Source organism: Ictidomys tridecemlineatus, chromosome 10, assembly GCF_052094955.1.
Source record: "Ictidomys tridecemlineatus isolate mIctTri1 chromosome 10, mIctTri1.hap1, whole genome shotgun sequence".
Taxonomy (NCBI): Eukaryota; Metazoa; Chordata; class Mammalia; order Rodentia; family Sciuridae; genus Ictidomys; species Ictidomys tridecemlineatus.
Window position 1 is genome coordinate 76,261,792 of NC_135486.1, and position 22,884 is coordinate 76,284,675.

General features: G+C 41.5%; 1 protein-coding gene across 2 annotated transcripts in view; it reads left to right on the plus strand.

The window, feature by feature from the left end:
- Positions 1-22,884, plus strand: part of Proser2 (proline and serine rich 2) — a 30,584-nt gene that overhangs the window by 4,828 nt on the left and 2,872 nt on the right. The window contains exons 1-3 of one of the 2 annotated variants that reach the window (XM_078023222.1): positions 10,591-10,695; positions 13,843-14,061; positions 22,586-22,835. In XM_078023222.1, the coding sequence (XP_077879348.1) occupies positions 13,924-14,061; positions 22,586-22,835 (388 nt within the window). In that variant the 5' untranslated portion in view covers positions 10,591-10,695; positions 13,843-13,923. Of the gene's footprint in view, positions 1-10,590; positions 10,696-13,842; positions 14,062-22,585; positions 22,836-22,884 lie in introns of those variants that run through there. The other variant, XM_078023221.1, reaches the window with a different exon arrangement.

Consider the following 22,884-nt stretch of genomic DNA (forward strand, 5'->3'; position numbering starts at 1 on the left):
ACGAGATGCTACCAACAAAGGAAGACACCTGAGGACCTCAGATGACAAATAGAATTCTTGGAGCAGAAAAAGCTTTGTGGGTCTCAGTGAATCATCCTAAAGGCTTCATCCCTATTCCTTCATGTGATGAAGATAACTGACCTTCATCTCTTCTAGATAACAGTGAAGCTGTTGGTGAGCTCCTGCTAGTGCAGGCAACTCCTCTGCATAATCAGATGTCTTTAAAATATATGTAAAGTGAATATGCTTGGGTTAATTTATTTTTTTCCATTTGACTCTTATTTTGATTCTTCCCCCACTTGGTACTAAGGATCTAACCCAGGGGTGCTTCATCATTGAGCTAAATCCCCAGCCCTTTTTATTTTTTTTATTTTGAGACAGGGTCTCAGTTGCCAAAAGTCTAACTAAGTGGCTGAGGCTGGCCTCAAAATTGGTGATCCTCCTGTCTCAGCCTCCCAAGCCACTGGGATAACAGGTGTGCACCACTGTACTCAGCTCCTAACTTGATTTTGGAGATGCTTTCTGTGCAAAAACTTGCTAGTATCAACATATAATAAAGCACACCAAAATTTCAAGGAACACTTGATTATTTTACCATGTTAATTATCAATTCAATTCCAAAAATATTAACCATAGAAAACTGCGTATATTGAGCTACACTTAACCTACTCAAAGGCAATTATTTCTCAACCCTTGTAAGAATTTAATCGCAGTAAATTTGAAAATCATAGAAAAACAGGGTATGTTTAAACCCTGTGTTTCTTCACTAGGGCTCATCTCATTGCAGTTTTGTTTTATTTTCCAAGGTGGTCAGGATACAAGCCTAACTGATCAGCAGCCCACTGACCTTCATTATTTGAGTAATGGCAAACTCTCTCTCTTTTTTTCAAATTAATTCAAGTTATTTTACTAGAAGCAATACCTCTGCAAAACACTTAACAGGCAACACTTATAAAGTATACAAGGAAAATACAAAATGAAATTAACAGAGCAAAAAAAAATTCAATTTGTGTAATAGCTATGAACCAAGAAAATTATTTTTATACTCTTAAGCCTTTACCTAGTTATATATTACATCTGTTGTTTATTTGAACACAGTACCTTTATTTTATTTGTTTATTTTTATGTGGTGCTTGGAACAAACCCAGTGCCTCATGCATGCTAGGCAAGCGCTCTACCACTGAGCCACCACCCCAGCCCCTCCCCTATTTATTTGGAATCACAGTAATCTTTACAACAAAAAGCCATTTTTTGAACACAACTTAAAATGAGCTGGAGTCTAGCCTGTTTTGGAGCCATTCTAACATGGAGTTAGGTGAGAGGCAGAGCCTTAGCTCAAGTAAGGTGGGGTTTTGACAAATAGCACAATACAACATTACACCTGAAACATGTATCAAGCAAAGGCTTTTAACTTTCTTTTTGTGGAAAAAGTGGCAAAATGCTTCCATGTTTTGCAGTATCACCTTTAAACAGATCAGATTCTCTCAAACTCTGCTCTTGAATTACGGAAAGGTGCTCTGTTTTCCCCCAAAGAGCTTGAGAGGCAATTCTTAAACTCTGAAGATAACTAATATCTTGTCTGTTAATTGCAATCATCTAGTTTTTTTCAAACAAACATTTGCTTAGCCTCATCAAAAATGCTGAGAACTCTTTGTCACATCCCCTTCTATGAAAAACAGGGTCTGTTCCTGGGCCCCAAGGCCTGGATTTGAAGTGATTTGAGGAATTTGTTGCTGGGTTCCCGGGTATAGAAAAGGCTCAGGAGGAGGAGAAGCCCCTTTTGTACATCCCCAGGTAAAACCTCATTCCTTTCCCTTTGCTCACCTTTGGTTTTGAAAGTCCGATGCCAGTGAACTGACGCAGCAGGAGGTCCTGGTAAGCTTAGCTTTCCTGGGTTTGGATTTAGGTTTGTTCAGTTGGAGATAAGATATGTAAATTAGATCACCCTTGCAGCCTAACCAGGTGTTACAAAATACCAGAAATGAACATGAACTAAAGTCAGCTTTATTTTCACTGGGAGGATGAGTGAAAAATTCAGAAAAGATTTTTAAGCTCCTCAGGAAAGAAAGACATTGTAAAACAATAAGGTATAATTACTACTTCCACATAAGTAGTACTACCTTTTTTCTCATCAGTGGGTGCTCAGTATTTGCTAAATGAATAAAGAGAAAACTAGATGGGTTGATCCCCAACTGTAATCCCAAGAGGCTGAGGCAAGAAGAAGGGAAGTTTAAGGCCACCCTCAGCAACTTGGCAAGGCCCTAAGCAACTTAGTGAGACCCTGTCTCAAAATAAAAAGGGCTGGGCATGTGGCTCGGAAGCACCCTTGGGTTCAATCTCTGGTACCAGTGGGGAGCTGGAGAGGGGGGAAAGAGAGAAAGCATACAAAGTCATTCCCAAAAGAAGAATAACTTAAAATGGAGTTTTTTTCTATTTTTTTTTAATTTGCTGGAGAATCTACAAGTATTCTAGGCATATTACATGTGAGTTTTCTTAAAAAAAAAAAAAAAAGAGCCAAAAGTAAAAATTTGCAGTGTCTGTCTTTGCAGAGTTTTCATTGGATAGAAGTTTTGCTTTTGCTGATACTTTCCTAGTCATTTCCTTCTATCCGTTACTTTTTGTTACTGGGAAGCAATCAGACTTCCAGTCTAGGTTGCCTTCAGGTCAGGTTTTCCTTTAGGAAAATCTGAAGGATATTCTGCTCTTATTCAGTGATGGTAAACTGGCAATAGGAAACTCTTTCCCTCAGGGACTGTTAATCCCGCCTACCTAGGTGAGGCTACCTGGGGAACTTGTTTGCTTAAATGTAAGCAAATCAATTACTTTCATGTGGCCTATGGGCTTAAGTAAATTATTTCCTATTAATACTTGAAACAATTCACAATACAAATAGTTTGAAGTCATCCTTATCTTTCTGCATTGCTTAGAAAGAGCTTTTCAAAAAAAAAATTAAAGCATGGTCATGCTTCTGAGAGGTAAAATTACTAACCTTTTAACAATTTTAATCGTACCTAATACCCTTGAATAGCAGTTAGACTTTAAGGTACTAAGTTCTTTTATCAGACATTTCATGGGCTTGGGTTGTAGTTCAGCGGTAAAGTGAGTCCATGTAAGGACCTGGGTTCAGTCCCTGTGACAGAGAACCTGGAATAAGCAAAATCCCATGGAAAGGCTGCTAAATCACTGCCCACATCACCATGTACAACTCCAAGAGCAGCAGGTACAGGGGCATGTCCCCGTAAGCCTAGCACCCAGGAAGCTGAAGCAGGAGGATTGTAGATTCTAGGTCAGCCTGGGGAGCTTTAGCAAGACCCTCTCTCAAAACACAAAGTACACAGGCTGGAGGTGTCGCCCAGTGGTAGAGTGCCCTGGGTTCAATCCCCAGTACCAACAAAATTAAATAAATAAGGAACACAACTAGTTTCTCCCTTGGAGTCCCCCAACAACTAGCTTCTACTTGAGTGGGTGTCCTTTGGTATTCAGCTGGGATGTAGTCCTCCTTTGCTTGGTGAGGATTTTGGGAAGCACTTTTTTCTTTCCAAGTTTTTTTTTTTTGTTGTTTTTGTTTTTAATTGAGAAATAGCCCAAACTAAAGAGGAATTACTACACAGAGCCAATTCTCCAAAATATAAAAAATATAAAATTTTTTATATTTTATTTAGAGACAGGGTCTTGCTGAGTTGCTTAGGGCCTCGCTGAGTTGCTGAGGCTGGCTTTGAATTTGTGATCCTCCTGCCTCAGCCTCCTAAGCTGCTGGTATTATAGGCCTGTGCCACCACATTTTTGAGGTTCACTTTGGTCATGGATTCCACCTACAGATACACATTCATTTTGATGTTTATTGCATGTTAATATTGTGAGATGCTACTTTTTTAGTGTGTTTGGTGTACTTACTGATGCCACTGTTTTAATACATCATCATGAATCTAAGAGTCTCCTCTCTTGCTAGATTTTGCTGTGTTTTCTTTCTTTTCTTTTAACATTTATTTTTTAGTTGTAGTTGGACACAATACCTTTCTTTCACTTGTTTATTTTTACGTGGTGCTGGGGATTGAACCCAGGGTCTCACATGTACGAGGCGAGCGCTCTACCTACAACCCTAGCCCTCTTGCTGTGTTTTCAGAGTCATTTTCCTGGTGCTTCCTGTTTGCCCTTGACTGAAATCTATGAGATTAATTTCTACTAAGTTTGAAGGATTTGGTCTGTAAATATGATAGAGGGACAGAAAGGATGGTTTCACAGCAATGTTAACATGTTTAAAACTACTCCTAAGTATAGTAGTTTTGATTTTAGGTCAAAGATATGTTTTTAGCATGCTCTAATTTTTTTTGTTTTCTCCCCTGGTCCTGGGGATTGAACTCAGGCCTTAAACATTGCTAGGCAAGTGCTCTGCCACTGAGCTATACCCATAGCCCCTTTTATTTTTCTATTTATTTATTTATTTTGCCGTACTTGGGATGGATTGAACCCAGGGGCAATTTGCCACTGAGGTACATCCCCAGCCCTTTGTATTTGAGACACAGTCTCACTAAATTGCCCAAGCTGGCCTCTCATTTTTTAAAAACAAGATCATCTTCGAGTTTTAGAATGTGGATTTGGGATAGGTAATGGATATTCAGTCTATTTTTTGTGATAAATGTTATCCATAATGTTTTGGACATTTATCTAGATATCTATAGATATATATGTAATGTGTATATATGAACTCTACCTATAAGAGGTCTATAATCTAACTGAAGAAAATGAGAATTACATGCAGAAACTTAATGTGACTATTGGTATCAGACTGACAAGATGGCATCACACAGTCAACACGGGGTGGGATGTGAATAGCAAGTGCCAGAGGAGTTAGGCGGAGAGATGAGTAGCATCAGGAAGGGAGGTTGGGCAGGTTTGGTTGTTGTTTTCTTTCTTAGCAAGGCTGGGGAGGCTGGCAGAGAGCAGCAGGGGAGGCAGTGGCAGGGTCTACCGTTGGAGAGGCACATCCAGGGCCCTGGCTGGATGGAAGCCTTCATATAGCAGAAGGCGGGATGGAGGGGCAAGGTTAGGCCAGAGTGTGAGACACACTGGAGAGGCTTATGTTCTCAGACTCCTTTGACAGAATAGATGAAGAAAATAACAACTACCAACTTGAGTATCATCAAGAATTTCAGAAAGCCTGTTTTAGTACTTGGAAATTTGTTGGTGAATGTTGTATTGTTTTATTTTATTTTTGAGGGGCTGCTGGGGATTGAACTCAGGGGCACTCACCTCCAAGCCACATCCCCAGCCCTATTTTGTACTTTATTTAGAGAAAGGGTCTCACTGAGTTGCTTAGTGCCTTGCTTTTGGTGAGGCTGGCTTTGAACTCAAGATCCTCCTGCTTCAGCCTCTGGAGCTGCTGGCGCCTGGCTATTTTTAACACTTTTTTTTTTTTTTTTTTTTTTTTTGTGGTGCTGGAGATTGAACCCAGGGCCTTGTGCATGCAAGGCAAGCACTCTACCAACTAAGCTGTAAACATAGCCTTAACACATTTTTGAGAGTAGAAATACTTAGAATAAAGTGAAGTGCATACCAGCACCAGCACCAGCACCTGCTTCCACCTCTCCGTCAGGGCTGCATGGCACATTCCTCTCTGCAGCTTTGGTGCGACGAGGGACAGGTGATACAGATGCAGGACTCTGTGTAAAATTGGAGATGGAGCTGAAAATTACATTCAGAGCTATCAGGTGTATTGTGATAACTAAAGTAGAATCTTGCTCTTACTGAAATGTTATTTTTTAGGGAAAAAATAGTTAATTTAGTCTTAAGAATTTTTTAAGGGCTGGGGATGTGGCTCAAGCGGTAGCACGCTTGCCTGGCATGTGCGGGGCGCTGGGTTCGATCGTCAGCACCACATAAAATAAAGATGTTGTGTCCACCAAAAACTAAAAAATAAATATTAAAAAAAAAATTCTCTCTTTCTCACTCTTGCTCTTTAAAAAAAAAAAAGAATTTTTTAAGCCGCAATTAAGTTGAATAGTAGGAAAAACAGTTCTCAGTTTCCCTTTAACTTACAAATTGATTAAATTCATAGCTTTGTTTTCTAGTAAGCTTCTTATTATAAAATTATTTTTTGCTAACACATTGTTTACATACAAATAGAAATTTGCACAAACCGTGTGGAAACTATAAAAGTAGGACTTCCATCTTTGAGTAAGATCAGAGCAGAGCGCCTGCCATGGCCGAGAAGGCCCAGCCACATGTTCACGTGAGCAGATGTGGTCAGGAGCCCAAGCAGCCCACAGTGGCTGTTTGTGTTTGCTGGCTTTCTTTTCACCCACTGCTGGACCGGAGCAGAAGCCCACTCATGGTAATGAGCTCCATGACTTACAGCGGTTCCCTCTATGAGGCTATTTCATTTTTAATGCTCTTTTGAAGGTCAAGAAAAACATATCTTTAAAAAAAAATAAAAGTAGTTTGGCTACAAAACCATCTTGAGATTTTTCACAGTGTAGCTTTAAGATCATTTCTTTGCTTCAATTGTTTTTCTAGATTTTGGAACAAATCTCAACATTTCTGTGAATGGAGGTGGTAGAGAATGAGATTATCAAAGGGTAGCTCCTAGGTGTTCAATCTCTGCCCCGGCCTGGACATGTTCAGGGTGACCCAACCCAGGTCTGTAAATGTTCTTCTACTTGTTTAATTTCAGGGTCTTTGTTTTCTTGTCTTTTCTATTCCCTACGCCCAACACACACAACTTATGTTAGATGTTTGATTCTTTAAGTTTCAGCCTCCTTTTCTAAGTTTTGATATGTAGCATTTCGATTATTATTTAGTTCTAAATAGTTACTAATTTCTAATATCATTTCTGAGAGTTATTTAGGAGCATAAGTTCCTAATGGCTACACCCATGGATTCTTCTGGTTGTCTTTAGTAATTGGTAATTTAATTGCATTGTACTAAGAGAATATTTTTAATATCAGTCTTCTGAAATTTTCTGAGACTTGCTTTGTGGCCCAATAATATCATCAGTTTTCAAAAGTATTCTTTGTGAACTAGAAGGAATGTATGTTATTGTGAAGCTGTTGCATGAGCTGTATTATAAATGCTGATTGGGTCAAACTTAACAGTTACTCGAGTCTTGTCTATTCTTTGCTTGATCTGTCAATTGACAGATGTGCTAAAATCTCGCTACAGTGGTGGGTTTGTTCATTGATGTTGTCTGGCTGGTCATGAGGTATATGTAAGTTAAATTGAAACTTTATTTTTAACCATTTTCAGGTTAACCTCTTTATTTCTAGTAATTTACCTTTTACTTAATCTCTTTTGTCTGATATTACTGTAATGATTCCATCTTTCCTTTTTATTAGCATTTGCTGAAAAATCCTATTGTATCCTCTTGACTTCTCTCATTCTGTATCCTTCCTTGTCTCATGTAAAGAACATCCAGCAGCATTTTGCATTTTAAGAATAATCCATTGTAACATTTTTAATGGATCATTTTCACTAAATTATTTTATTATGCAAATATTTATGTTGTTTTTAATCATAATTTGTGCTTTTCATTTGTTGTGTTTTGTTCTTTTCCCCTAGCTGACTCTTGGAATAATTTTTTTTTTCAAAAAAGAATTTTTTTTACTTGAAGATGGACATAATATGCTCTGTTTTATTTATTTATTTTTATGTGGTGTTGAGGATCGAACCCAGTGCCTCACAGGTGCTAGGCAAGTGCTCTACCCCTGAGCCACAACCCCAGCCCTGTAATGATTTGGGGGCGGGTGTTGTTTGGTTGGTTTGATTTGGTTTTGGTTTTTGTGCTGGGGATTGAACCCAGGGCCTTGTGCATGCTAGGCAACCACTCTACCAAATGAGCTATATCCTCAACCCTGGAATGATTTTTTTTTTAAGTCCGTTTTTTTCCCCTTTCATTTTTTTTTATTGGTTTGTTTTCTGTATGTTTTATTGTTACATTATAATTATGTATAATAGTGGGATTTGTTGTTACATATCCCCTCGGTTTTGGATGTTGAAAAGTATTTCAGTTTTTTTAGTGGTTTCCTTAGAAATTTCAACATAAATGGTGGTAAGAATAAAAAGTTGTTATTTTCATCTTCCTCCCAAACTTTGATGCCTGCTTCCCATTCTTACATGCAGCGGTGGCCAGGCAGCTGGGTTTACCATTCTCTTCAGAACATAGAACTCCGTTCAGCAAGGACTGGGTTTGCTGGGGACTCACATTCTGCTTCTGTCACTTGCGCATTCTTGCTTTTTCCATCGAGAATCCTTCCTTCCTGAAATGTAATTTTTGAAGTGGAGTCTGTTGGTGGTAGACTTGACTCTTTCAGCTTTTCTTTATATGGAAATGAAAATGTGTGATATTTTTTTCCTTGTTCTTTGTTTTCCTCTGAAAAGCCAGGATCCTGGTTTTCAGCAGTTAGAACCCTTTTCAGTTTGTGTGCGTGTGTGCGTGCGTGTGTGTGTGCGCGCACACGCGTTCATATTTCATTCTGTCTTGGTTTTGGATAAAGTAGACCTTCTGGAAATTTTCCACACTTTGCTTTTGTTCCTGAAAAAATATGGCTATAGTATAGACAGGTCTAGGTTAACGGTTCTTTTCTCAGCACATTTAGAATATTCAGCTGTTTGGCTTTCGTTACTGATGTTATAGGAAATAAGTCTAATTATTACTTGTTTGAAAATGACATTTTATTTTAGTATCTTCATAACATCCTAGTTCAATTTTTAAGTTGGTAATGCAATCCTATGGTTAAAAAAGAAGATATTTATTTTTCTGAAAACTGTTTGAACTCTTATCTTTCATTTACCTCTTCCTTTCCCACCTAACAATTGTTTTTGACTTGCATGTCCTTTCAGAGTTTCTTTATGTACATAACAAATAAAAATATACATTCTTTTTTAAAAATTATTTTTAGATGTTGGTGGACCTTTATTTTGTTCATTTATTTATATGTGGTGCTGAGAATCGAACCCAGTGCTAGGCAAGTGCTTTCCCCCAGCCCCCAAAATATACATTCTTATTGTAAAATTCCTCATTTTGTATAAAGCATAGTGTTTTATATGTGGTCCTAGATTTCCGTCCTGATCTCCTGTCACTATTCTGCCCTCCTTAGGGACAGCCACTTACAGTTTTCCCTGTCATGTCCTTCCAGACAGATTCTCTGCATGTAAAAGCATATACATTTTTTTCTTGTTTATTTCTATGTAAAAGTGCAAGTACATTAAACTTTGCTCTCCCTTGTATTTTTCTCAAAAATAATGTCTTGGTGATTGTTGAGCTGCCTCATTCTTTTTTTTTTTTTTTTAACAGTAAGTGGGACTCAGTTATCCTAATTGCTTTTAAATTCTTCCCCTGATTCTACCTACTTTTCAAACTATTGCCAAAGTTATCTTTCTAAACCAGAACCTGGTCCTGTCACTCCAGTGGGTGTAAGCCTTCCGTGGCTGGCTGTCATCTGTGGGTCAAGTTCACACTTCAGAGGCTCTGTGCTCTGGTCCAGTTCTCCACGTCCCTCCATTTACATATCTCTGTCCCTTTTCCAGCTTGTTTTGCACCTCCTGTTTCACCTAGGTTGTGATCCAGCCACTCACCATTATTCAGAAGGCATGCATCTTTGTACGCTCTCGCTGGTTCTCTTTCTCTATTTGGAATTCCCATCCGAATTTAACTAGCAGTCTCCTGAGATCACACCCAGCTTTTAGGGTTTGGCTTTCAGTGTCCCTTTTGCTCTGTGTCCCTTCCAGGAAGAGTTGGTACTCCTTTGTCTCACCCCGTGTCCCCTGTCATGGCACTGAACTTGGCTACACATCTGTCTTCGATTAGAGTTGATGTGATACAACAGAGTCACTTGTGAAACTTTTTTAAAAAACTACATGCCCAAGCCTTGCCACCAGAAATGCTTTCCGTAGGTCTGGGTCCGAGTCCTACAGCATTTCTGACTCATTGCCTGATGTAGAAGCCAGGTATAGATGGAGTCCTACTGTAGGGGGACGGCTCTTTCTCATCTCTCTCTAGTGCCTAGAATCTGCTCGGTGTGGGGAAAAAAAGGGTTAATTCAAGAACATGCCTAGGTTAGAAAGGAAGATAAGGCTCAGATTGAAGCAAGTATTGATCAACCAAAGGATGAAACTTTGATTCTGAAACCGATTAGCAGTAGGTTAAATTTGGTTGCTTAGGAGAGTGGTGGTACAAGATGGTGTCACAGTGGTGGTGGTGGTGTTGTTGTTTGATTTGGTACTGAGTGTTTAACCCAGGGATGCTTTACCACGGAGCTACATCCCCAGCCCTTTTTATTTTTATTTTTTTTATTTTGAGAAAAAGTCTTGCTAAGTTGCCGTGGCTGGCCTAGAACTTGCTATCCTGCTATCTCAACCTAGAGGGTCCCTGGGATTACAGGCATGCACTATTACGCCCAGCCACATTGATGTTACGTTTAAACCATCAGAAAAATACAGCCAAAGGCCAAAGTGTAAAGAAGAATAAGAAGGCAAGGAGAGCAGTAGGATGGCTTTGGCAACAGTGTAGGCGTGTCCAGCGGCCCTGCTCTAGGGAGTGGGACCAGAAAGGAAGTGATAACACTGTCCTGCTAAAGGGAGTATCTTGAGTGCTGGCAGCTGGAGGAGGCAGGAAGGAGGAGGGGTCAGCCCCTGTGCCTGTGGATAGGGCTTTAACTGGCACAGATCAGCTTTGGGACTCGGCAGAACCAGAGCTTTCGGGTGAGTGAGGGAATAACTTGGGCTGCTCTGTGTCCTGGCTGTGGCTCTGGAATTGAGATGGAGTGGGGTGGTGATGACGGGAGGCCTTCGTGCGTACCAGCTAGGTCGTTCCTGGTCTTTCTGGACTGTCTGGGAAGATGAAGAACAGGGGTGGCCTTTCTGTCCTGAGCTCCTGCTCAAGGCTTCCCTCACCCACCAGATTTCCCAGGAGCTCCTTAGCTGACTGCTGTCCTCCCGACCAGCCATGCCCAGGAGACACAGATCCGCCAGGACTGCGACCTGCTGTGACTTCATCCTTATTCTGTTTGCTCAAATGATAAACTAGACTATAGAAAAAGGATGCTTCCAGAAGCCAGGCGCAGTGGCAAGCTCCTGTAACGCCAGCACCTTGGGAGCGTGAGGCAGGGGACTGTGAGTTCAAGGACAGCCTGGGCAATTTAGTAAATAATGAGAAATAAACACAGGAAATAGAATAAAAGGGTGTATATTTCTCTCTCACAGTATTAGGCTTGTCATGATTTCTTAGCCCACTGCCCTTTTCGTGGAATCGGTTTCTTCATTCATGGGGCTGTCAATCAGACCCCAGGGTCACTTTTTATAGTGTGCATTGTTTTGCACACCCAAAGACTGAACCCATGATTGGAAGGAGAGTGGGCATTTTAAAGTGGTCAGGACCCACATGGACCCTTCAGCTGTGGTCCTTTACTGCCACCCCTTACGCCTGCTCCTCCTCACATGTCCCAGTCTCCGTGTGCTCGTGTCCAGGACGAGGTAGAGCAGGCTGCTTACTCTCAACTCTGCCCTCAACAGTAGGCCTCCCATGGAGTTCTGGATTTTCAGAACCAGAATCAGGGAACCACTAGTTCTTGATTTCCTCAGGAGATCACAGAAGACTGGCCTCTCCAGGCTAGGAAGGAAATGAGAGCAAGGTTTCACAGCCCACCTTTTGGAAGATCCTGGCTGGCGTCCTCATTTTTTTTGTGCAGCCTAAATATTAGAGTTTTATAGCTTTCAAAATCACAGCAATAGGGGCTGGGGTTGTAGCTCAGTAGTAGAGCACTTGCCTAGCATGTGTAAGACACTGGGTTCGATCCTCTGTACCACATAAAAATAAATAAAGGCATTGTGTCCATATGCAACTAAAAAAATTTTTTTTTTAAACACAGCAACACATGAAAGAGATGTGTTCCCAAGAGGTGTGCTCTGGAGGGTGTGAGAGGCAGAACCCTCTGGCCCTGCTGGGGTGGCTTCCAGGTGCTGCTCTCACCGCCCGACCTGAGCCAGGCACAAGTCCAGAACCTTCCCACATCCTGGGGCACCCCCCCCCCCCGTGCTGTGAATCAGCATTTCCCTTCCCACCTCCTCTCTGGGATGTATGGGAAGGCTTTGTGCCCCACGGCCCTATCCTTGGAAGAGTGATTCACTCCACTCAGGACTGAGTTCAAGCTGAGTCAGTGGGTGGGAATCTGCAGATCAGGAAGGACCTAAGAATTGGCCTGACTTCTCTGCATAGCCTGTCCCACCTTTGCCTGCTCCTCCTGGGCCCAGGGATGGGGCTGCATCTGCCTTGGCCCGAGCAGTTGTGGCCAGCTCTCTGGTGTGGTATGTGTATGTGTGTGTACCAAGCATTTGTAAGACACCAGAGACCTTCACATGGACATCTGACTTTACGGGTTGTATATTACTATTTATACATTTATATAAACTTTGTGTATTGTTTAAATTTTTCATTTTATGGAACAAACTTTTAAAGTTTTAACATTTTAAGTCTTTTTGTTGTTGTTGACTATCTGAAACAATGATAACTTACAAAAAATACAAGTGCTCAGAATCTTCTGGTTTCCTAGCCTTCCTCTTAAAATTGCCCTTTGACCTGTACTGATTCATCTGAAAAGAAAAGAGAAGTGGGCTGAGGATTTTTTTTTTTTTTATCTGTTTTTAAGAGATGTCTGTAGGATTTCTCTAAAAAGGTTTTCACTGTAATTTTTGACATCTCAAATGATAAGGTCTCCATAAAGATGTTCAATACTGATTGGATTTCCTCCACAAATGATCATATGTCTGTTAAATATTAATCATCAGGGGGCTTATTCCAGATAGTCTTCTTTTGTCTTCTAGAATGTTTTGTTGAACTCAAATGTTCGGGGACTGAGTTGAATTTCCTGTTTAAAGGGTGATAGTATGAAACCAAGGAGCTTCAGGGGATCCTTGGAGGTCTCTGTTCCTGGAAGTAATGTAGACATGGACTTCCTGGTAATAATAACTTAGGATACTTAACTTTTTATGTAAGGTTGCATTAGCCCAGGCTTCCCAGGAGCCTTTGATCTTGCAGATGCAGGCAGCCATCAGCTGGTAACTTTTTTTTTTTTTTTTTTTGCGGGAGTGGGGGGGGGGGTACCTGGGATTGAACTCAGAGCCACATCCCCAGCCCTATTTTGTATTTTATTTAGAGACAGGGTCTCACTGAGTTGCTTAGCACCATTGCTGAGGCTGGCTTTGAACTTACGATCCTCCTGCCTCAGCCTCCTGAGCTGCTGGGATTACAGGTGCACCACCATGCCTGGAGAGTTGGTAACATCTTAGCTTGCTTCAGCTCAGCTTAACCCTGAACTCCAATGAGCTGGAGAAGGAGCCCATTTTGTGGTGCCTAAGGCAACAAAAGCAGGGCAGTGCTGAGTGCTGAATGTGAAGAGTATGAACACCATAGTCATTTTTAGTACATCCATCTTTGAGGTTTTTTTTAATATGGTTCTAGGGATTAAACCCAGGGACTCTTTGCCACTGAGCTCCATTCCCAGCCCTTTCTGTTCTTTATTTTGAGACAGGGTCTCACAGACGTTGCTGAGGATAGCTTTGAACTTACAATCTTGTCTCAGCCTCCCAAGTCACCGGGGTTAATTACAGACATATGCCACCATACCTAGTGTCTTAAAAATCATTCTCACATCTTCAGAATGGGCCATGATAAAAAGGAGAAATAAAAACCAGCATCCCCACTCCAGTGGGCTTGGGGCCCCCTGATTTCCTTTACCCTCATGGTTGAATGTGTGAATGCAGGTGAATCTGACACATGCCAACATTTCATTTTTGAGGGATAAGGCATTTTACTCTCTAGGCTCACTAACCGTGTCACTCTGATTTCTCTAGAAGTAACCCTCTGCCTCGGAATGGGATACTGGCTCCTTCCCCACTTCCTGTGATCAAGCCGGGAACTGGGCTTCTGTGGGGATGCCTGTAAACCATCAGAAATCAGACTTCTCGGAGATGGACTCCGACATGTCACCCAGCTGCAGGCTCAGTGACTTGAGCAGAGGTGGGAGTCTGGAGAGTCGAAGCAGCAGTTCGCGGTCCAGAAGTTTCACTTTGGTGAGTGGGCTTTTCTTCAGTGCTTTTATGTGCTTTGGTTGGTTAATTCTGCCTCAGCCCTTTTCCCCTTTAGAATATCTTAGAAAATTCTTGGGGTTAACATGCTTGATGTTTTGGAATAGTTCTTTGTGAAATGGCCTTTTATTTTGAATCATCTTAAGTTTTGCACAAATATAGAACATTACCCAAGAAAGTGGAGCAAATTTCCATCCATAGCCGATAACTTAGAACAACTGGGCACTAGAAAGAAACGTAAAGGCAATAGGAACCCAGGCTGGAACACCCCTGCTTTTGACATCAGATGGCGGAAAGAAGAGAAGCAACTCACAGGATAAAAACAGTTCACTTAGCAGGGTATAGAGGCACAAGCCTGTAATCCCAGCTGTTTGGGAGGCTGAGGCAGGAGGATCGCAAGTGAAGGTCAGCCTGGGAATCTTAGCAAGACCCTGTTTCAATATTAAAAAGGGGCTGGGGGTATAGCTCAGTGGTAGTGCACCCCTGGGTTCCATCTCCAGCACCAACAAAGCAGAAAACAATCAACAACAAAAAAAGATCTGAATAACACTGGGTTTTAACCTTTTCAGTATTTCTTAATATAGGGGCAAGACAGACGTGTCAGGCTAGCATAGATAGAAAGACACAGCTTATGTAGCATCTTAGAGCACCTGTAATGCCACACACGTGAGGTATTTCCATCTTAATCAAGATTCCTTCATAAGAGATACAGATCAAGAGGCAGATGAGAAGCCAGGCACAGTGGCACACACCTGTAAACCCAGCAGCTTGGGAAGCTGAGGCAGGAGGATCACGAGTAAAGTCAGGCTCAGCAAAAGCGAGACCCTAAGCAACTCATAAAACCCTGTTTCTAAATAAGTACTCAAAAGGGCTGGGAATGTGGCCCAGTGGTTAAGTGCCCCCAAAGGAAGAAAAAAAAAAAACAGATGAGGAATGGAGATTTGTGTTTGCATTACCAGTTTAAAGATGTTAAAGGGAGCTTAAATGTAGTCCTTTGAACCCTTCTACAGTAGTTTTGTAATCAACACCGTACCCATCTCATTCCTTGCTGGTTTGTTATGTCTCTTTTCTATCAGAAGTATAGGTTCAAGTTAACCATAGTGAAAAGTTACAATAGTGTCTAGTTTCAAATAACCATAATTAAGCCCTCATTCTGAAACTCCGAGGAAAGCCATGTGCACTTATGGTCTTTCTTTTGAGGTTGCCACAGTAAGCAGAGGCATTTAAAACTCATAAGAGGCTTGGTTGTGTTTCTTTCTTCTTGTCTTTATTCCATTACAGTTTTGGGGGTTCTCTTGTCAACTACATTATTAACTCAGTACAGTATTGCTCAAATGTCAGAGAGAATTTTTGTATCTATGAGGAGAATGTTTGAAGCAAGGTGCAATGGCGCACACCTATAATCCCAGCGGCTCAGGAGGCTGAGACAGGAGGATTGCAAGTTCAAAGCCAGCCTCAGCAAAAGCAAGGTGCTAAGCAACTCAGTGAGACCTTGTCTCTAAATAAAGTACAGAATAGGGCTGGGGATGTGGCTCAGTGGTTGAGCATCCCTAAGTTCAATCCCCAGTACCAAAAATAAATAAATAAGAGAGAGAGGAAGAGAGATTAATTATTTCTTCAAAACCACAATGTACATATTAAGGAACAATATGTTTCCCACATTCTTGAAGCAGTGTTTCCCTCACAGACCTATGGCCGTCACCTCAGGTCATGGTGGGAAAGAATAGGTGAGGTGTAGTTTTCTCAATAGTTCTTTTAACATTTGGAGATTTTCAGCCTTAAAGGGCTTTCTTTTACTCCCCAGCCCAAATTGGTATGTTACAAATACCATTTGTAGAAAGATTTTAAAAATTTCTTGGGCTGGGGATGTGGCTCAAGCAGTAGCACGCTCGCCTGGCATGCGTGCGGCCCGGGTTTGATCCTCAGCACCACATACCAACAAAGATGTTGTGTCCGCCGAGAACTAAAAAATAAATATTAAAAATTCTCTCTCTCACTCTCTCTCCTCTCTCACTCTCTCTTTAAAAAAAAAAATTCTGCTGTCAGCCACTACCTTCCAAATTAATAGTGACAAACTTATGTTTTTTTCCAACTCACTCAAGAACACTGCCATTTTTGTTTTTCCTTATCCCCTACCTGCTTAGTTCTTTGGGAACTAATTTAGCAGGTACCACTTCCAAAAGCACTGCACCCACATGGGAAGCCACCATGGGTTCCAGCTTTCTGTCCTCCATGTGGGGCCACTGGTCCACTCCTTGTTTTGTTTTGTTTTTCTTATTTGAGTATAATTCATATGCCAAAAAGTTCCCCACTTAAAGTCTACCTTCAGCGGTTTCTAGCAAGTTTCCAGAATTGTGTAACCATCACCACAGTCAATTTTAGAATATTCCCATCCATCCCAATGTCCATACTATCCAAAGAAATCTACAGATTCACTATAGTCCTTATCAAAGTCCCAAATGACATTCTTCACAGAACTAGAAAAACCCCAAAATTCATACTGAACTATTAAAAAACCTGAATAGACAAAGCTATCTTGAAAATAGAAAAAGTAGGAGGCATTACACTGCCTGACTTAAACTACAGAGCTGCAGTAATCAAAACAGCATGGTGTTGGCATTAAAAAAGACAACACAGGGACCAGTGGAACAGAATAGAAAGCCCAGAGGTGAACACACACTTAGAATCAACTGTTTTCAACAAATGTGCTAAAAATACACACTGAAAAAAGGACAGACTTCAATAAATGGTGGTCCAAAAATTGCATTTTTACATGCCGAGGAATGAAACTGGACCCCTATTTCTTGCCAGTTACAAAAATCAAAGACTTAAATGTAACATCTGAAATTATAAAAACTACTGAATCAAAGCAGGGGGAAGTCCTTTAGGACACTAGAATGGACAGGAGTTTTTTTTAAGACAACATCATCCAAAGTAAAGGAAGCAAAAGCAAAACTAGACAAATGAGATTACATCAAACTAAAGATCTTCTGCACAGCAAACGATCAATCAACAGAGTGAAAATATAATTTACAGAATGGTAGAAAATGTTTGCAAATTATATACCTGACAAGGGGTTGAAATCTAGAATACATAAAGAACTCCAAAAACTCAAAAGCAAAAAAATAACTTGACTAAACCGGGGGGTAATAGACTTAAATAGACATTTCTTGAAGAAAAATAGTGGCCAAGAGTTGTATGAAAAAATGCTCAACATCACTAACCATCATGCAGATCAAAACCACAATGAAGTATCACCTTATCCAGGTGAGAATGGTTTTTACCAAAAAGACCCAAGATGACAGTTCTGGTGAGGATGTGGAGAAAAGGGGACCCTTCCACACAGTGAATGGGAACGTCAATTAGTACAGCCATTATGGAAAACTGCATGGGGTTTCCTCAAAAAGTTAAAAATAGAACTAGCATGTGATCCAGTGATCCTCCCCTGGGTGTATATCCAAAGGAAATGAAATCAGTCTGTCAGGGCGACTTCTGCACTCCGTACTTATTGAAGCACTATTCACCAGAGCTAAGAAATGGAAACAACCTGAGTGTCCTTCAGCCTCTAAATGTATGAAGGAATCGGTAGTACAGACACACAATGGATGCCATTCAGCCACAAAGAAGAATGGGCTCCATCATTTCTGTGACCCACAGGGGTGGAACTGCTGGAGATAATTAAGTGAAATAAGCCAGACATGGAAAGACAAAGACCACATCATCTCACTCATCCATCTTATAGAGGCTGACAGTAGGAGGAGGTGCAGAGGCTGGGGACAGTGGAGGAATGGGAGAGGAACGGGGGAAGGGTGATGAGTGGGCACTTAGTTACAGTCAGAGAGGAGCAAGTTCTGGGTGCTGTCGCACAGAAGGGTGGCTGTAGGCAGTGACAATGTATTATACATTTCAGAAAGCTAGAAGAAAGGGTTTGGAAAGCTTTCCCCATAAAGAAAGAAACATTTGAAGAAACAGGTATGTTTGACCTGATTTGTGCATTACAGTAGGTTACATGTATGGAAACATCACATGGCATGCAGAATTTTGTGATTTTGTATATCAATCAAAATTAAAAATAAAGTTGACTACTTCAGTGGGTTTTGCATATTTGCAGAGTTATTTAGTCATCACTATAGTGGATTTTAAAACATTTTTATCTCCCCAAAAGAAATCTCATGTCCTTGAGCAGCCTCCCCCACCCCCATAGCCACCACTAACCTACTCTCTGGCTCAAGGATTTATCTCATGATTCTCATCCTCTTCCCTGGGACCATGCATGTCTTTCTCTGTAGCGTCCTTGTCTGAGGCAGTGTCCAGCATCTACATGTAGCAGGAGGAACAAAGGGAACTCTTCTGGATTTGGGCCAGCGTGCCCTTTCTGTGGCTCTGAAGCACTCCGCTCCCTTACCCTTGGCTGGGGTTTTTCTCTGTTTCTGCCTTTTCCCTGTCCCAGGTGCAAGCAGAGTTCATTGGAAGGGTGGTTTCATGTCTGGGGTATTGAGCAACAGACCGGCCCCACAACATGTTTGGCCTTGCTCAAGGCCACAAATAAGCCTCTGGCCCCTCTCTCCATAAAGACCTCAGATGGAGGATACCAGAATCCTGGTGGCCTAGGGCTGGAGATGCACTCACTGAGCCGGGCTGAGGTGTAAGGAGTCTCATGCAGGAAAAGTGGACAGCACAGTTGAGACTGAACTGCAGAACTCTAGGAGCAAGGGACAAGCCGTGAATAGTGTCAGAGCCCTTTATTGACACTTACCAGTGTATGGTTAGGAAAGGGAATAAGTTAGGGGCTGGCAGAGCAAAAGGCAAGTAGAGATCGAGCCCACTTCTGGTCTTTGCCCCTCCACCAGTGGTCATGTGACCCTCGAAGCCACATAAGCCTCTGGCTGGGTGTGGGAGCTGGCCTGGCCCGGTGGCACACAGGACATAAACAGGTTCATGGAGGGCACCCTCCCCAGCTTCTCCTCCAAATGGAACCTCATGCGGGGACTGCTGGCTTTGAGGTTGGATTAAATGTGGGTTTAGAGTCCAAACTCATTTTGTCCCACCATTATGGGGAAAATTGGTGTGTCTCCTAAACGGAGGATCCACTGTAGGCCAGTACCCTTTTATTTATTGTTTTATTTTTGCAGTGCCAGGGCATGAACATTTTATCCCTCAAAAAGAAATCTCATGTCCATGAGCAGCCTCCCCCAAGCACCCCGTTCCTTCCCCCACGCCTGGCCACCACTGACCTGCTCTGTGGCCCTGCACAAGCCAGGCAGGTGCTCTACCACCAAGCTACAACCCAGCCCTGGCCAGCACTCTTTTCATTCTCTCTATAGCCAGAGGAAAATGAGGGTACTTAACCAAAGCACATACCAGCCGCAGCATGGTCATCACGTTCCGATTGCTCGCCTTTGTGGAGAAACTGGTTTTTCACTCTGAAGAAGAGTGAAAAAGTTTTCAGTTTCTTTTCTTGGATTTCAGCATACTGAAATTTCTCAGTGGTGTGTGTTGGAGTGAATCTCCTTTATTTTTGTTCTTTGGGTCAGCCCCTTTGATTTGGAAATTCATGTGCTTCTGCTTAGGGGTGTTTTGATGATTCCTTCTCTGCTTCTCTTTTGGGAGCCCTTAGTATTCAGAGATTGGCCCTCCCAGGCTTGTCCTCTAATTTTTTCTTTTTCTTTCCTTCTTTCCTTTTTTTAATCTCTCTCCTCTTTCTTTAATTTTTATGATTTTCTAATCATCTTTTAAACTTTTATTTAGTTCATTATTTTGCTAACATTTTTAATTTGTAAGCACCTTTGTCCTTCAGTTTTTAAATTTTTATTTATTACATGGTACCAGAGATTGAACTCAGGAGCGCTCTACTACCCAGTCCTTTGTATTTTTTATTTTGAGACAGGGTCTTGCTAAATTGCTGAGGCTGTCCTTGAACTTGAGATCCTCCTGCCTCAGCCTCCTGAGTCCCTGGGTTTACAGGTGGGTGCCACCACACCCAGGTCAGCTTTTTAAAAAATAGCATGGTGGTGTTTATGGATTCAGCGTCATGTTGTTTATGGGCTATTGATAGTGATGACCTTTTTGTAATTTTCATCACTGCATAGTTGCTTTTAGTTTTATCTTTGAAGAAAATGAATGATTTTCTTCAGATATATTCAAGAGTTAGGACTTCAGAAACTGATGAATAATTCTAGGCTGGGACTTGTCCATAGTTGTTTTCACCTGTAACTGCTACCTCGAGGAACCCTTGGGGTCAACTTTTTGAGCTCTTGGACCCTTCAGATTCCCCAGAAAACACTCTTACAGTCTCTGTCTACACTGAATTAGTTTAGCTCCATTTACCCCCACCCCATCTCCAGTAAGCCATCAGCCCTGCTTGATGGCCCCAATTCAAAGGGGCTTTTTTGTTTGTTTTTTTGCCTTCTCTAATAACTGCACCCTGTTTTCTGCTGGGCCATTCTCATTGCTGAGAGGGGATTTCCAGCCAGCTTGGTGCTTTCCAGACCCCTTTGCCACACTTCCAAAAGGTTGGGGCTTCAGTGCCAAGCTCAGGACCACAGAGCTTAGCAGGTTGGTGACTGGCTTTCCTGGTAGCCACTCTGATAGTCTGTCGTCTTTGTTCATCTTAATTCATTTCCCCCATTCATTCATTTCCTTCTGCTCTCTAGCCTCCTTTATTTTGTTTTATTCTCTTTTCCTCTGACTTTTGTCTTTGTGATTTACACTTATTTTAAAAAAGAAATCCTTGTATTGTTTTAGTGGGCTTCTGAAGGGAGAGGAGATATTTTTATGTATATATGAGTCCAGTCTACTCTATTTAATTGTGAGTCCCCTTGCCCCGCACCCTGTGCCCACAGTAATCTGGAAGTACAAGAAAGTGAACAGTGGTCAGTTGAAAACAGCTTTCCCGAGCCAGTGCTGAAGGAGGGTTGCTTTATTGCATCGACCTGGAACCATGAGGCTAGAGCCCACAGGCTAAGACCCTCTATTTTCTTTTCTCTCTTTTTTTAAATTTTTATTTGTCCTTCTTAGATATACATGACAGTAGAGTGTATTTTGACATATTATACATATACGGAGTGTAACTTATTCTAATTAGGATCTCATTCTTGTGGTTGTACAGATGTAGGATTTCATTGGCTGTGTATTCATACATGAACATAGGAAAGTCATGTCCAGTTCATTCCACTGTCCTTCCTAGTCCCAGTCTGCCTCCTTCCCTTTATCCCTCTTTGCCTAATCCACTGAACTTCTATTCTTTCCCCCTGCCTTGTTGAAGGCAGGGGGAAAGAATAGAAGCATCTGTGTATCAGAGAGAACATTCAACCTTTGGTTTTGGGGGATTGGCTTATTTCACTTAGCATGAAAATCTTCAGCTCCATCCACTTACCAGCAAAAGTCATAAAGTAATTCTTCTTTATGGCTGAGTAATATTCCAGTGTGTATATATGCCACATTTTCTTCATCCATTCATTTGTTGAAGAGCACCTAGATTGGTTTCATAGTTTAGCTATTGTGAATTGAGCTACTCTAAACTTAAAATGTGGCTGCATCACTCTAATATGCTGATTTTAAGTCCTTTGGTTGTATACCGAGGAGGGCATAGCTGGGTCGAATGATGGTTCCATTCCAAGTTTTCTAAGGAATCTCTATACTGCTTTCCAGAGTGATTGCACCAATTTGCAGTCCCACCAGCAACGTATGAGTGTGCCTTTTCCCCACATCCTCGCCAACATTTATTGTTGTCAGTATTCTTGATAACTGCCATTCTGACTGAAGTGAGATGAAATCTTAAGAGTAGTTTTGATTTGCATTTCTCTAATTGCTAAATATATTGAACATATATTTGTTGATCAAATATATATCTTCATCTGAGAAGTGCCTGTTAAGTTTCTTACCCCATTTATTGATTAGGTTATTTGTTTATTGTTTTTGTTTTTTGGTGTTAAGTTTTTTTAATTCTTTATATATCCTGGAGATTAGTGCGCCATCTGATGTGTGTGGCAAAAATTTGCTCCCAAAATATAGGCTCTCTCTTCACCTCATTGATTGTGTCTTTTGCTGAGAAGAAGCTTTTTAGTCCATCCCATTTATTAATTCTTGATTTTATTTCTTGCATTTTAGGAGTCTTGTTAAGGAAGTCGGGCCTAATCCAAAGTGATGAAGATTTTGGCCTACTTTTTCCTCTGTTAGTTACAGGGTCTCTGGTCTACTTCCTAGGTCTACTTTGAGCTGAGTTTTGTGCATGGTGAGAGGGGTTTATTATCAGTTTGCTGCATATCGATTTCCAGTTCTCCCAGCACCATTTATTGGAGACCCTCTGTTTTCTACATCTTTTTTACTATTTTTTTTTTCCATGCAGGTTAAGATGGTGAGGAGTGTCCAGGTGCAGTTGGTCAGTGGGTAACACAAGTGGTAATTTCTAACGTGCAATGAATTCCACCCTGGACTATTGACCCCACTTTGTTGCTTTGTCTTTAGTGACACCATTGTTTCTCTCTTCTGTGCCCAACATCTGTCACAGGATGACGAGAGCCTGAAGCACCTCACACACGAGGAGAAGGATGTCATCCTGTTTTTTGAAGAGACTCTCGATTCCCTGGAAGACGACTTTGAGGAGCCAGCCCTGTGTGACAGTGGTATTCATTGCCATTCTCCGCAGTCTCTGGAGAGCCCTTCCAGTCACTCTGAGCCTGAAGATGTCATCGATTTAGTGCAGCCAAGACCTGCAGCTGGGGACATGGAGTGCCTTCCAGCAGTGCCCCAGGGAACAGGTAAGGGGTGAAGTACAGGTCCCTGGACCTTTGGTTCAGATTGCTGGTG